This window comes from Lissotriton helveticus, chromosome 9 (assembly GCF_964261635.1).
Source record: "Lissotriton helveticus chromosome 9, aLisHel1.1, whole genome shotgun sequence".
NCBI lineage: Eukaryota > Metazoa > Chordata > Amphibia > Caudata > Salamandridae > Lissotriton > Lissotriton helveticus.
In genome coordinates this window covers 976065125-976081076 of record NC_136070.1, presented here as the reverse complement: position 1 = coordinate 976081076, position 15952 = coordinate 976065125, and the positions used below count along the sequence as shown (strand labels likewise).

At 46.6% G+C, this 15952-nt stretch overlaps 1 protein-coding gene across 2 annotated transcripts in view; it reads left to right on the top strand.

Annotated features, from left to right (window-relative positions):
• RASSF1 (Ras association domain family member 1) overlaps positions 1–15952 on the top strand; it is a 315149-nt gene that overhangs the window by 268356 nt on the left and 30841 nt on the right. The window contains exon 1 of one of the 2 annotated variants that reach the window (XM_078661271.1): positions 5021–5713. The exons of the other annotated variant lie outside the window; for it this stretch is intronic. Within the exon in view, the coding sequence (XP_078517397.1) occupies positions 5558–5713 (156 nt within the window). The 5' untranslated portion in view covers positions 5021–5557. Of the gene's footprint in view, positions 1–5020; positions 5714–15952 lie in introns of those variants that run through there. 2 annotated transcript variants of the gene reach the window in all.

Below are 15952 nucleotides of genomic sequence, written 5' to 3'. Positions count from 1 at the left end.
CACTTTCAACGTATCATCCGTAAACATTGGCCCATCCTGTCCATGGAACCAGACTTTCAGGGCCTCTTCAGCCAACCTCCTATGTTTGCCTTTACTAGAGGTAGAAACTTAAAAGAAATTTTAACAAAACCCAATGCATCAGACACTCAGACCATGTACAACGGTTTACAACCTTGTCACAATTGTAGTAATTGTAACAACTGCATTCCAGGTAATATGACCAACCACCCAATGAAAGGCCATCCAGTTAAACTACGAGTCAATGCCACTTGCAACAGTAGTAATGTCATATATCTATTAAAATGCCCCTGTGGGAAATGTTACATAGGTCATACTGAAAGAAAGATCCGAGTCAGGATCCTTGAACACAAGAGTAACATTAGAACTCAGAACTTGAAATCCACAGTGTCGACACATTTCCAGGAGAATCGACACAGTGTTGCTCAACTGAAATTCCAAGTGTTGGAACAGGTCAAGGTTACCCCGAATAATAAGAACACGTTACTAAAAAGAGAAAATTTCTGGATCCGATTTATGTCCACCATGGTGCCCCATGGGTTAAATGATCGCATGGAATTTCAATGTTACTTATAACTTTCTCACTGACTCACACTTCCTTATTTCTTTGCCTCTATAGACGAGTTTTTGTTGTTTGAATGTATCTTGTCTATGTTTTTTCATTTGCCACAGGCGAGACTTGCACGTTACATCATGGCCCCCACAGTAGCGCTCCCTATCTTAGTCCTTTTACGATGTCGATTCCCTTTGCTTATCAACTGGGTTGTTTAGCCGCGAATTGGTTTACTGTCTGCTGCACGGAACTCCGCGGAGTTCTTACGTAGTCGCGCTATTGTAAGTACCCTCGCGGGACCCTGATCATTTTTACATGTTATCCAGTATGCCGACAGCCGCTGCACGTTTGGAATGCGTTGTTTGTTGCAACTACACGCTTAACGCATGTATACCCTGCTTTCTTGATCTATGTTGCAACTGCCCTGAGGCTAACAGGGGACTCTTTGAGGCTTAATTTCAACGGGCTCGCCTAGTTTACACTCGCGTTTGTGTTCTCCTCTATACTTTTGAGTCTCTTGTCCATTGGTCGTTTATTGTCTGATTTTACATTTACCGAATTCATTTGTAATATCTGTTAGTTTGAGAAAGTTTAGCTGATTCCATGTATTTCTGTTTTTTGCTTGTAGAGTAATCCCCTGAGGAAGGGCGTGGCCCGAAATGCATCGGGATTTGCTATCATGTGTAACAATGCATCGCCCATTAAGACATTTTGAATACCAACTATCCAGTGACCTATGTTAAACCAAGAACGTATTGAGAGTTTAATAAACTGTGAATGTTGGATTAACACCATCGTGTGTTGAAAAAAACTTCTTTTGAACTTTGTATCTACAGAATAAGACCTCGTGGTCCCCCTTCAGTAGTGCTCGAAGGTGCTCTCTCCCAAGAGGGGGAGCTATGTATTAGTTCTCTTGGATTTCACACTGCTTGGCCAGACAGTGATTACCTTTCAGCACACTGCAGAACATTACAACCTTGCAACTTTATCGTTTTAACAAGCTGTGCGAGTTCCACCTACCGATTGAAAAAAGAAAACTCGTCATCTTGGAGTGTGAATGTAAAAAGGAATGTTTTTTCCCTACCTCTGGGTGGGGAAGTGCCAAAGAAAAAAGGGAAGTGGATCGAATGGGATAAAGAAAAAGCATTAGAAATTGGGTCAAGATAAGTAAATAGAATTGCAGAGCAAAAGGTATTGTAGACTGACTATAAGAAAAGGGATGATAGACAGAAGGGAAACAATGGTATGAAAAAGAGATGCAATATAAAAAAGGCACGGAAACAAAAGGGTAATAATAAGTATTGGAAAAGCCAACAGATATCGTCTTTATAATGAGTGTCGCGCTATTGTCTTTGCCAATGCTTGTTTATAATGTATTGTTTAAAAAAGTAAAAGAAAACAAATTTCAGTACTGGAAGAAAAGCAAATACATATCTTGTGATATCCAAAAACTGTCCATGAAATTCAATATTTTCAATCTTTATAAACAGCATGGGTATTTTTCAAATTCAAATACTTTTCATACGAAAGACTGTGCAAAGAATTACAAAAGAACATAGAAGTGTCTGAATTTAAAGGAATACACTCGTAGAGGCCTAACTTACTTTAGATGGACTCTGAACAAAAACACATACTGGGGCCATTTGGTGCTTTAGAGCAACGCACGGGGCAGATTTACCAGCAGAATATGGCATCCCACCTCTCCCTCAGTGTCATAAATGCGGCCTTTGTGTGGAAGGGCATTGGAATTCATGCAAGATGTGGAAGACAGGAGATCAAACAAAACCAACCCCATAGTTTGCTCTTTAGTCAAACCCTGGCAGAAATATGCCTGTTCCTGTGCTTTTACATACACATTGTGAGGGGTTGGGCACATCATTGAGAGCACTATGGGGCAGGAATGTGAGGTGGAAGCAGCACTTTGAGAAGAGCAAGAAAACACATGCACTTTCAAGGAAAATTAAAAGAAAAAGAAAGCAGTTGATTGGTATGAGCTGAGCAAGGAAACAAGCCATCCAATCAAAAGGAGGGTGTCAAAGCTGTGCTGCAGCAGGTAAGGGACAAACACAAGAGGAAGGAAAGCCCCGAATTAAGAAGAAAGCAAAAGAGATTGATAAGAAAACGATCTAATAGTAAGCAATTCACTGACTCTTAGCTCACAAAAAGTGTTGGTACTTTCCACAACAGATTTTCAACGAAAGACAGCTGACGGTAGCAAAAACCTAAAAAGGAATACAATAGGGGGAAAAGTGCATGATAGGAATACATTCAGAAAGGGAGATAAGGGCATAAATAAAAGAACTCTTTAAAAGAAAAGAAACCATGAAAAGTCTGTGATGGAAATAATGGAAGGGAGAGAAAGGAAAATGGGTGGATGAAATAAAGGGATGACATCATGGCTGATGAGTAGGGAGCTCCGGCCTGGAGCTCCAGGGCCAGGGATCGCCTTTTTCGTGAAATATCTCTGAAAGGGGCCCATCTCGATTCCAACACACCCAGGGAGTGGGTGGCTGCAGCACTGCGATTCCCCAGTGCCACCTGGCTGCCGTCCCTGCCGGTATTGAAGAGGAACCGCAGATGGCATCGGCGGAACTACGCCACCCACCATCACTGCTGCCGAGGCTGATCCACTGCCGGCGGCTGCCGGCACCTCCACACACTACACACGGTGAGCGCGGGCGCTCTCGGAGACCCCCAGCATTTAAGCAAGCCTCGCCTAGCCACTCGCTGTGCGGGAGATAGGAGCTGATTTGGCGGCTGGCTATGTGCTTCTTGAGGGGTGAGCGCAGCGCTGGATACATGGGGTCTCCACTGTCTGCTGTCACGAACCGTGGGATGTTAGACGGTGAGCGGGGGCACTGCTAATCACCCTGGTGTTCCCCCAGATGTTCTGGTATTGACGATGGGGGGCTCAGATGACCTGTCCCCCCACCGGCCTTGAACTCTCCGGGTCAGATGCACGCTTGCTGAGCACAAGATGGCGGAGTGCTCCTCGGCAACGTTTGCTGTTTAACGGTGGCTCTGGCTTCCCTCCTCGTTCATGGATTTTGGGCTGAATTTGTCACTGTTCCCAGCGGGGCAGGCAACGTGTGGGACACTCTTCTATTTCGGTCTCTGTGGTCCCTACCTATTCCGAGGCTCGCTTCAGTTCCCGGCTCTCCTTGTTGCACGGGTCGTCAGCCTGATGCCCTTGTGGGGCTGTGCCTGTGCACGCAAACAGCAGACATTCTACTGCCCTCCCTTGGTGCTGTGACTGCGTCTTCCCTCCGACCCCACTTAATGGAACCCTGCTCTCATGGTTTTTGGGTCCTGACCTGGGTGCATCTTGCCATCTTGAGATGGTTTCCATCGACGCCCACGACCCGGGTCCGCCATTTTGTGGATTCTTGTCTTTTCCTTTGGTCCATTGGATTCCATCCTGCCGATCTTCAGTCATTTCTCTTTTGCTGGACTGCTTTATCTCTTTCTCCCCCTCAGGTCCCCCTCTCTCCTCTCACCAATCTCAGCCTCCGACTCTTCTCCCCCACCTACAGCTCTCTACCCCTTTTGATTTTTTTGTATTTCCCTGTTAACTCTGTAAATGTGTGATATATACTTGTCCAGCCTAATCGCTAGTAAAATGTAATCCTGAGCAAATCTACTATTTGTATATATATATATATATATATGTATTTAGAGATAACTCTAACCACTAGTATATGTAGTAGACCCTTGTACTCACTACCATTCCTATGTGATTCTTAGAGTTTATCCATTTGTATCTCTTCCTTGAGTGACTTTACAACTTGTATATTTGCAATTTTCTCTGTTTGTATCTCTTCCTTGTGTGACTTTACAATTTGTACATTTGCATTTTTTTCTGTTTGTATCTTTTATGTAATTCATGTAATCCTAAATCCTTATGTATCGCAACTGGTTCTTTTGTAAAGCGCTCTGACACCTTCGGGTAATGTTCGCGCTATATAAAATCGCATTGAATAAATAAATAAAGGAATGCATTGAAAGTAAAGATAGAATCTAAAAGAAAAGCGATGGAGAGGAAGGAAAATAGGTGGATGAAATAAAGGGATGACATTAAATTAGGAATGCATTTAAAGTAAAGATAGAATCTAAAAGAAAAGCGATGGAAGTCAGATTAGAAACCACAGGCTCCTTAGAACCTCGACTTGAAGGGTTAAGCGTCCTCCCAGCCCTCTGGCGGCTGGCTCAAGGATGAATCACTGCCCGGGAGGAGGAGGAGGATGATGTTTTAGGGAGAGGAAGAGGGCGGGAATGCCTCTAAGAATGAAGTCATCCAGCCAGGGACCCCGCCTCTTCCTTCCTCTCCTTTTGACCAATCAGGGCCCGCCCGAGCCGGCTGTGTACCTTCCAACTGCCCAACGGCAGACGGGAGGGGAGGGGCGGTGCGCGCGGATGCTGACTGGGCTCAGCTGCAGTACTGCGCTCGGTACTGAGGCAGTGACGGCAGAGGAAGCAGGCGCGCGGAGACGGGGCTGAGGAAGCGCGAGACACTCAGGCGGGCTCTTACAAGCTAAAGGGAGTGCGCGGCGTGGCAGGGCTGAGGGGGAGAGAAAAAAGAGACTCCAGCCCATTAACGACCTCTTTTAGGCGGTTGCAGCTCTAGCGTCCCAGGGAGAGAGTACGGACTGAGGAGGAGTGACAAGAGGGAGGGGAGGGAGCGAGAGAGCGGGGCATTCCGAGGAGGCACCCATACCCTGGCTGCGTCTCGAGCAGGTCCCTGGCCTTATTTGGCGTGGTTAGAAATCAGATACCGTGGGCACAGTGAGGGTAAGGTCTCAACACTGGTATATAGCGTTACTGCTTCTAGGCGGTACGCAGCTTTGATATATTGCGCCAGAGCTGTGAAGCGTACGCCGGCCGCCCCCGAGGGTCTCGAGCTGCGCACGCTCGTGAAGCGCCGGTGTGTGGTTACAGGGAGAGACCTGCGCGTGGAATCAGGAACAGAGGGGGTGTCAGGAAGAGGGCATGGGGGAGTGTGAAGCCAGCACGACGCCCTCCTTCGAGATGACCTGGAGCAGCACCACCAGCAGCGGCTACTGCAGCCAGGAGGACTCGGACTCGGAGCTGGAGCAGTACTTCACTGCCAGGACCTCCTTCATACGGAGGCCGCGCAAGGACAAGGTGAGGCCCGGAGGTGGGGCGGAGGACCACTTCAAGGGGAGACCAAGTGGGACTGGATGGGCATGGGGGTGAAAAGGAAGGTGGGCGCATCAAACAGCGAAAACCCAGGCAACACGTGAGTTAATGGGTTGAGTAAAAGTTTGAGGTTCACAGGTGAGGGATTAGGGGCTGAGGGGTCACAAAGATGAGGAAAAGGCATGGATTGAAGACGATTGGTGTAATGGGCTAGGGCAGCTGGAAAAGAGGGGAGAAAATACGGTTACATGTTAACAGCGAAGACTAGAGGACAGGTGATCAGGGTACCATGCAAAAGTAAGTATATGTGAGAAATGGGCAAAGACAATGAAATACCTGTTGGGAAAGAAGCAAAATTAAAAAAAATATGAAGGGACAGTTATGAGAATCTGAGACCCAACAGACAGAGACGGTTGTCCCCATGGCCAGGAGGCCACCGCTACTTTCTGAACAAATCTTTAACAGGTATTGTAGCCCAGTAGTCAGTGGAAGCAGCCCATGACTACGACTCCTAAAATGTGCTATGCTGTTACAAGAAAGCTAATTACTGGAAACCTTCTGTTATGTTAACAAAGAGTTTAGTGACAAATAGGACATGGAAACCAAATGAGAACAAAATATTATGAGATCAACTGACAGGATTGGCAAACATGTGAGACACTGTGGACAGTGAGACTAATATGCATGTGAGGTGTGGAAACAAAGGTGTGCCAAGATGTGCTGGGTGAAGTAAGGCTTGGGGTCTGAAATGAGGCATAGTGATGTGTGTAATGGACGTGTGATATGCGACCCCTTGCGTGGAACTGCAGAGAGGATGCTGACCGCTTAGAATCTTGAGGTGATAACTGAAAGCAGTGATAAAAAGGTGAGATTGAAGGGGAAATTATAAGTGAGGCATATTATTGGGTGAGAGAGTGAAATAGTTCTTTAAGAGATTAAACTGGTCAGCTGGTATGCCAGTTAAGGTAATTGAAACCTAGTGAAAATTGCGAGCAGAGGCTTTGTTCTCAAGACCATAGCAAGAATGTTATTACGGCTTAAAGAATTGGAAAAGATATGAATCTTGGTTCTTGGAAATCTCTCTAGGATTATTTGTACTTCTATGGGTATTAGAGGATACAAGGTAAGGATATTTGCTTTCCTATTACATTAGACGATGCTATGAAATTGTGTGGTGCTTCTCCAAGGGAGGTGGGCAGTATGATTCACCAAGATTAGTTTAATGACATGGTGTATCTTAACAAAAAAGGGGACAATTGTAAAGTAAGAATAAAAGAGGTCCCGTTAAATGACATAATGCATATCTTTGAGTGCATCAGGTGGTTTGAAAATGAGATCTCTTCAATTTCCAAGTGGGAGGTTTGGGTGTGAGCATAATTTTAAGTACAATAACTTTATTATTCTGCTTATTTACAGTGGTGTAATTATGCATACACGTATTGCTGTATTCTTGGATTTATGTAATTGGACCATAGCTAGACACTGAATGAACCCACATTCAGTGTCTACCTACGGTTCAGGTTTTTTCCTCAATTAGTGTTTCTGGGCTTTTTGTCAATGATGAAATGAAATGCTGGGCAGCCTGTGGTCTTGGCTTCAGTCTTACATGGGTACATTTTGGATCTTCTACACTGTGTGATTAATGGACTTTAAGAAGCACTTACACCACCAGGATTTCAAAGGTCACCAAGCCCATATAATCTACACATTTTCCCATCTAGTCTCTTTGCTCTCACTCTTCTATCTAGAAGGGACGAATTGATTTTGTGGTGTTAATCTGTTTGGGAAAGCACACTGCATGGTATTTATTGCAGGAGACGTTTTGCAGGAATCCTGCGACACAGTGACTCTTAACTTGTAGGCATCACAGAAGGCCATCTGCTCCCTCAAGGCAGAATATGCCATTCTTGGACCATATGGGCTACTCCAGCTGAAATGCGATTGATACTGGAAGGCGGTTGGAAGTGATGTTGGGACAGAATAGACTTGCATGCTGCAATATGTTTTCCTGGGTCTGTTTGCTGCTCTTGTATCATCCAAACCGCGTATACTTCTGTGTTAATCCAGTTAACATGGGGTTATTTTTCATATTTTTTTGGCAGATTACAATTTGCACTATTTATTGGTTTACAACTGCCTCGGTTATTTTCTCATGGTGACTGAGGGCCCATGGGCTCTTCGTGACCAGTGATTAGCGTGGTTCAGTAGACAATGGAAACATCTATTACAACACAGGCATTACATCTTAGTGCCTTTACAACACAGTCAGTACCAAGACTGTGACATTACCTCCAGTTCCATGACAACGCAAGTCATTACGACTTGCTTTAGGGAAAGTGGTGTTGGATTTTAAGTACAACACCTTCCCTACTGATACACCGACTGGAGTTGGAATAGTAATTTAGATTATTCCAAAGTCCCATCTCTTTCTAAAGCAAGTCGTTGTAATGACGCGTTGAAATGGAACTCGGTCATGGTATTGACTGCGTTAAGCCACGCGTGGTTTTGGCATGTGTGATAATAGATGCTATTCGTAGACCACTCTGCTGGTGTCGGGTACGAACTGTCTGCCGGCTATCCATTGCATCCACCTCAGGCATTCCATTGAACCTCAGGATTTAACATGACTTGGATATGAGTCCACATCTGACCGCACCCCAGGGAGTTAACATGACGGTTTTGTTACAATAAAAACTTGAAGTGCGAGTTTCCTTTTATGAGTTACATCAGCATGACGCATGTATCAGAGGCCGAGAAATTGGGCCATGGGTGTTATGATTAAGAAATCGAAATCCTATCCAAGACACTGCTGGGAAGATGAAAGGATGTCTAAGTTAAGGCAAAACAGGAAGCAGTGAATATGGCGGGGAAACCGAAAGAAAGATGGTGCACAGCCGTCGAGACAGGAGAAAATTAAGGAAAGATGGGCTTAGCTTCCAGGAAAGGCAATTAGACGTGACAAGATCTGACATTGTTGGGTATTTGGGGAGCGGGTGGGGGTTAAGAGGTACAACCTGAGCTCGGCCAGACACAGCAAATGTTTGCATTGAGACCATCTCTGGTAATTAAAGTTCCAGCCACGAAAGTGTTTTTCTTGCCAGACTGGTTTCCACGTTATCCCGCATGTGCCCAGCTACAGGCAGTGGGCGCTGTAACCTCCGCCTCTTATTCAGAACAACTACATATCCTAGAGGTGGGGGGAGCCAATAAATTCCGTGCGCCCTGAACATGATTCCCATCTAAATCATACAACAGACATCGTGTAAAATATAAAAGTCTGTTCAAAATTAAAAAAAAAGTGCATTTCGTTATCATGTGGAAGCTTTGTTCTCTTATTTGACGCAGTACAAATCATCCACTATATGGGGATCTATTTGAAGCTCCTTTTAACCTCCCATGTTAATACTTTGTTTTTACCTCTCTGCATGAGGGTTGAGCGAGGCTGACAGGCAGAAGCCACATTAAAACGCTAAGCTCTGTATGGGCTCGAGGCTCGAAACAGGACCTTGAACAGAGTCAGGCTTCGGGCTCGTGCTTTCTGTGGCTCGCCCATAGTGGCAGGATGTAATTTTAATAGGGCGGGGGAGGAGGTACACACACTCGCTCCCTCCCTCACACTTACCCATTCACAACACTCGCTAGCAAATACGCATACAATCAATGCATACATAAAGCACGCAGTGTAAAATAAAATACTCGCGAATCACACAATTTGGTCAAGAGAGGAGTCCTGGATTGATCACATTTTTTGTGTCACATTGTTTAATTTAGCCACCACCGCGTTTTATTTCTCCAGCTTTACATCGAATGTATATGTATTTTTATTTCTTGGCACATGAGGTTGAAGCGGGTGGCAGGCATAAAGGACACGAAAGCTCGGCTCGTTATGGGCTCGAGGACCAAGATGACCTCGAGCAGAGCCAGGAATCTGACCCACCTTGATGCACCGTTCTCCACGTTTCCCTAATGTGGTTGATTTCTATGCGCTTGTTTGACTTGGGATTTTTATAAGCGCTACTTTACTGCCGATAACCTTTGGATATGAAGGGTGCATTTCCATAAGTATATTCCATATACCCAAAAGAGGTCATAATGCTCTGAGAGAGGGAGGGATTCCTACCACATCCGACCTACCTCTCAGCTGGACGGCTACATACACTACGTGCCTGGGTAGTTGTCTTTATTTTCACAACTTTTTTTGTTTCTTAAAGAAGTTACCTCAAAATAAAACTAGTCTGAACGTTATACGCAGCATATTTAGCACCTCTTCACTCACCCCCAACCATAGTGCTCCAAATCCTTCTCTCCTAACCAGTCTTTACTTGAGCGTTGTACTGCTAATGTATTTTTGCTTGAACGCCTCGTTTGCCTTCTTGGGTGACGACTGTGACGGAAATGCATTGTCGCTTCTCGGACACGCCTGGCGCCATTGTATTTAACGCTTGACTTAGACATTTTATATAGTTCCAGCGTGCCACCCCTGGGGTGCTTGCGTGAGTCGCAGTAAGCATGCAAAGGCTCAGGGACCAGGAAACGAGGAAGTTTGTTTTATATATATTTTATTTGATGCACCAGCTCAGGAAATAAAGGGTCAAGAAATCAAAGCCAGTTTTGCCACTTCACCCAAAAAAATATATTATGTTGCCTTATGATGGTGCATGTGGGAACATTTAAGTGTAAGAAAACTGTAGTATTGCTAAGCAACCCCCCAGAAATACAGATCTAGCTGTATAGTAAACCCACGTGTTTCTTGTTCCCCGGTCGGCGGGGCAGATTATGGACGTACTCTAAACACTGGTGCAAACGCCTCTTGAAAAACCCAGGCTTCTTCAGACTGGACTGCGCAGGGTCCGAGGAGGAAACCCTTCCCTTATTTTTATGGACATGGATATACCATGCGAGGCTAAAACCCCACAGTAAAAAGGCGTGGGCTGAGTAGCTAATCCCATTCATCCCGGGCAGCCTAAATCTGCTTCGTTGACTCGCTTCTCTTTCCTGAAGGGAAGGGTGTGCTCAGCTCGAGTGTTAGTTGTCATGGCTGGGAGTGAACGTAGATCATGCGTAGAAGTAATGGAGTAAGTGGTGCCTTAGGGCGGAATACATCACGTCGAAATATGTATATGGTTGAGGTTAGGGCCCAAGTTACCCCAGAGGGTAGTGCTTCATTTGAAATTTATGACAGATTAGAAGTGCCTGGCTGGCTGGGTATGGGGTTTCTATCTACCTGGTCCTTGGGTGGATAGGGGGTTCTAGCAGATGCATAGATGGGACTCAACCTAGGTAGGCATTTCGGCCAATGAATTAAAGTTTTGTGGCGTGTGCACGAAACCTTCAATGTACTTTTCTACGCTGTTATTTCTAAGCTGTGGTAATATGGGGCCGGAAGAAACTCATTATTTTTGTCAGATGCATTGCTCTGTTGTCAGAGGATGGAAGCGTGCGTGTGTTGCGGTGGGGGAAGGGGACAGTCGGGAAGGGTTCCAGTTTGGCTCTAAACGGTGACGCCATCCGTAGCACCGACGCACGCAGATGGAAATGGGGAAGGAGCTCGGAGCGGATGTGGTGTTGCTGAGGCAGCACGGTGCAGGATTCATTTCTGCCATGTGATTCACTCCTGCCGAGGGGGTGGAAATGCTGCTTTCACAAGCTGTGCAGTACTTGGATGCATTTATTTCGCGGGGACCGCATTTCAGCCAGCACAAGTGAAAAATGTGCATATGCATTTTAAACCGGGTTATCGTACGTCAAACGGTGGGTGTGTGAGTGACATTTGGCCTGCAGATAACTTGGTTGGAGGGTGAATGGATAGGCAAGGGCTTCATATATACGTGGTATCAGTGTTGGGGGCGAGGTCAGGATGACGTCCTTTAGTTCTGGTGAGGTCCATCTTTTACATCGTGTTATAACGGTTTTTCTTGAAAGTGGATAGGTTGGCAACAACTCTGAGCTCTAGGGAGAAGGTCAAATAAAAAGAATGAGAAAGTGGGATTGAATTGATTTGGGCGAAAGTTGAGGGATCGCAGAGATCCATTTGAGGGAGATATGGGTGTGCAAAAAAAGTAAGAGGAGTAGACAGACCATTAATTGTTTGCCTACCAAAGCTGAAAGCCTAAAATGGCTGATAAGAATTTTAAAGCGTTACCAAAGGGGAGGATGGAGCATTTCAGCAAATCAAACACCCACCCCCAGTCAACTGATCTGGGTTTAATCTATCATTCTTTAGCTAACTCCACCACCCCAGTTCAGACATGGCCATATGCAAATCAGTCTGACCCTGTGCCTCATGGGAACAGTCCAGCTCAAACTGCCAAGCCATGTCTTCCCTGGACCAGAAGCAAGCATCCTGGGCCCGGTTTCGGGTTCATAACCGTCATCAGCCAGGCTATCTTGAATCCAGTGGCAAAGTGAGCAAGGGACCCACGTCTGGGCATACCCTGCCAACTTAGGGCGAACAAAGTGATACCAAAGGGGATGATGGACGGATCTGGCTTGACAGTTCGGGATAGACTGTTCCCATGGGGCACAGGGTCAAGACTGATTTGCATATGGTCAGGTTCAAACTGAAATGGCATGGTGAGCAAAAAAACGACGGATTTAGGCCCATTTCTCTGTACTGGGGTGAATGTATGACTTTGTTCTGCATCCTGTCCATCAACTGTTGTTTTTGCATTTGTCACCCAGAGTGGGACGGGTATGCTCAGACGTGAGTCCCGTGCTCTCCATGCCACTGGAATCAAGCTATCCTGACTGATGAGGGCTGAAAGCCCGAAACCGGTCCTAGCATGATTGTTTCCAGTCCAGGGACGATCTGGCTTGACAGTTTAGGCTGGACTGTTCCATGGGGCACAGGGTCAAGACTGATTTGCATATGGCTAGGTTCAAACTGAAATGGCATGGTGAGCAAAAAACAATGGATTTAGGCCCAGATCTATGTACTGGGGTGAATGTATGACATTGTGCTGCATCCTGGCCATCAACTGTTGTTTTTTATAAGAATTGTAAGCTTTTTGGTGTGAGGGTGCCCATTGCATAGCAAAGAGTCTTTGGGTTGCAAAGTTGATAAGTTTGATGATGGAAGAGAAGGCATAACCATGGTGCCCTTGAACAAGCTGTTGCAGGAGACCACAACACGCACTTTTTGGAGCTTATTTTGCGGTATTGAATGGAAAGTTGGGATAGATTGTCTGTGGTGAGGGTATGGGAGTAATATTATATCAATCGGGAATTTACATTTTTTTTATATTGTGCCTTTAGAGAAAGGAAGGAGGATTTCTGGGAGGGGGTGGGGGGTGCTGGGCTGAAGGGCTCAGAGTAGGAAGGTTGTTTGAAGCAGAAAAGTAGAAGATTTTAGTTTTCAGAGCATAAGTGAGTAGAGGGCCGTCTGATGATTGATGGCTATTGGGGATTGTAGTGGAGTGAAAGAAGGGAAAAGCGGAGATGATCTGCTGGTCATTGTCTTCTAAATAATATGAGAAGCCAAAAGCGGAGATAGTAGCACCCAGAGTGTATATAGTGAATAATTGGGAACCAAGGATTGAGCCGCCTTGGACTACACCCACAAGGAGATGTGGAGTGATCACAGCAACCAGAGCCTGGAAATGAGTGGTTGGAGAGGTCGGAGGTAGCCTGCTTGAGCAGTCTGCAATGCCAAGGTAGACCTACTAGAGTACCATTTTGAAAGCAGCAAATTGGTCAAGGAGGGTGCTTCTTGTTGCTGTCACTAGGTGGAAATCAAGCATATAGTGTTGGGGGTCACCTGTGCCCTATTCCCGCAATGGGGCAGGTATAGCTCCTGCAGCAAGCCAGGCATGCAGCTGTTTCGTCGACCAATAAGATGTAGTGAGGTACACAGCATGCTGGGGTGATAGGACCCTACACCTTCCTTCTCCATCAAACAAAGGCTCCACAAGACAAAGAAAACTAAAACGACTTACACACTTGTTTCTGGCTGTGGATTGATTGGTCATGTGCTTCTGCAGCTCTCACTCTTCTCACCCAGGCTGAAGCTTGTGCTCACGTCTGCAGAATAGTAACGTCTTCTTTTAGGGGTGCTTCTCGGTTGGCATGTATGTGATGCAGATCAGGCTCCAGCAGAGCACTCTGTTCAGCTTGGTCTCTGTAGGCCGTGATGGACAGCGCTAAGGTAGACATTCTAGCTGAATGAGCCCAGTACACAGAGGGCGAGAGAGATTTACTTGGCCTTCTCCTTCAGGATCTTTACATGCAGATGTCCTCTATGCATAGGAGTATAGTCAATGTGTGGGTAGTGGAAACAGCTGCACTCCCCACTGTTAGGCACTGTTATTAATGAGCTTGTTGTAACTCAGGGACTAGTGCTCTCTCACACGAAAGGGTGGATCAGACAGCTTGCTGACTTTTTTGTCACAAAGATCAAAACTATTCAGGATTCGTTTCCCCCTGTGGACTTATCCGGGGCAGATGATGCTCTCGCCCAGAACGGACAGGTACCATCTTTAGAAACCGAAAGTGGGCCCACACTATCGGTCTTTCCGCAGCTGACTTGCGCAACTTCCCTGGAGCTACTGACCCGGCTTCAATCTGGCTCGCCCCTGGACGTTTGTCCAGCGAGGTGTCTGGGCAGGGTGGCTCCGGCACTTAACAACTTGCTGAACCCCCTGCTCAATTTATCCTTGAGTTCCGGAGTGGTGCCTCGGGATTGGAAGCATGCACTTATTCTGCCGCTTATCAAAAAGCCTCAGTTAGATCCGTTGCAGCTGGCTAACTATAGACCGATCTCCCTCCTCCCTGCTCTGGCGAAGGTGGTTGAGAAGCATGTCCAACTCACACTTCTCAACTTTATTGAGAAGAATAACATTCTGCATGATTCTCAATCTGGTTTCCGTGCGAATTACAGCACGGAGACGGCCCTCTTGGAGGTGACCGACGCCATCAGGGAGACGCTCGATCTTGGGGGTAAGGCTATGTTAGTCCTCTTGGACTTGTCGGCGGCCTTTGACACCGTCCCTCATGCTAGTCTCCTTTCAAGACTCAGGGAGATCGGCCTGCGGGGGACGGTGTTGGACTGGTTCCATTCTTTCTTATCGGACCGCCGGCAGGTGATCTGGGCTCCCCCGTTCTCTGCCGAAATGCAAGCGCTAGAGGTTGGGGTTCCTCAAGGGTCCATTCTGAGCCCCACCATATTTAATATCTATATGGCCCCTCTGGCGCTTGTAGCGGAGGCTCATGGGGCCCGGGTCATCTCATACGCTGATGACACCCAGCTTTTGTTCACTTGCAGCAAAGGCGAGGCTTTTGACGGCGACAGGATTAAGAGCTGTTTGAGCGCAGTTTTTGCGTGGTTTCAGCGGCACTGCCTGAAGTGCAACTCGGATAAGTCTGAGTTGCTTTTCTTCGGCTGTGCCCCTGACCCGGGCTGGAAGTCCTGGTGGCCCCAGGATATGTTCCCCCCCCCCTGAGAAATCATCTTCCCAAGTGAAAAATCTGGGAGTGGTGCTTGATGATGATCTCTCTTTTCGCCCCCATATCATGGGGATATCCGGGAAATGTTTTGGCATCCTCAAGATGCTGAGGAAGTATCTTCCTCTGCTGTCCCTACAATATCGGAAGACAGTAGTCCAGGCGTTAGTGGGATCTAGGTTAGATTACGCTAATGCGCTCTTTGCAGGTCTGCCCAAGTATCTTCTGGCCAGACTGCAAATTGTCCAGAATTCGGCGGCCAGAGCTATCTTCGGTCTGCCAAGGAGAGCCAGCGCTCAACTGCTTCTGAATAGGCTGCATTGGCTGCCTATTTCTAAAAGAATCAGATTTAAAACTCTTACGCTGGCCTTCAAAGCCCTTCATTTCATCGGTCCTAATTATATTAGGAAGCGGATTGCCTTCTATGTGCCGCGGAGGGTGCTACGATCTGCCGATTTGGCTAAACTGGAGGTGCCCCCGGCTAAGCGTGTCCGGATGGGAGAACGATCCTTTCAATTTATGGCAGCTCGATGCTGGAATGAGCTCCCTCTCTCCCTACGCAAAGCTACGAACCTCCTGGCTTTCAGGAAAGAGCTGAAGACTCTGCTCTTTTCTGTGTAATCATTGTGACAGCAGCGCTGCTTCCCTTTGTGTTCTTAGGTTCAGGTCTCTTTGCCAAAGCGCCGGGACGCCCTCTTGGGCAGCCGTGCGCTCTAAAAGTACGGCCTTAACATAACATAATGCGTAATTTGAGCAGGTGGGGCCCACTGGCACTCGTTTTTGGTG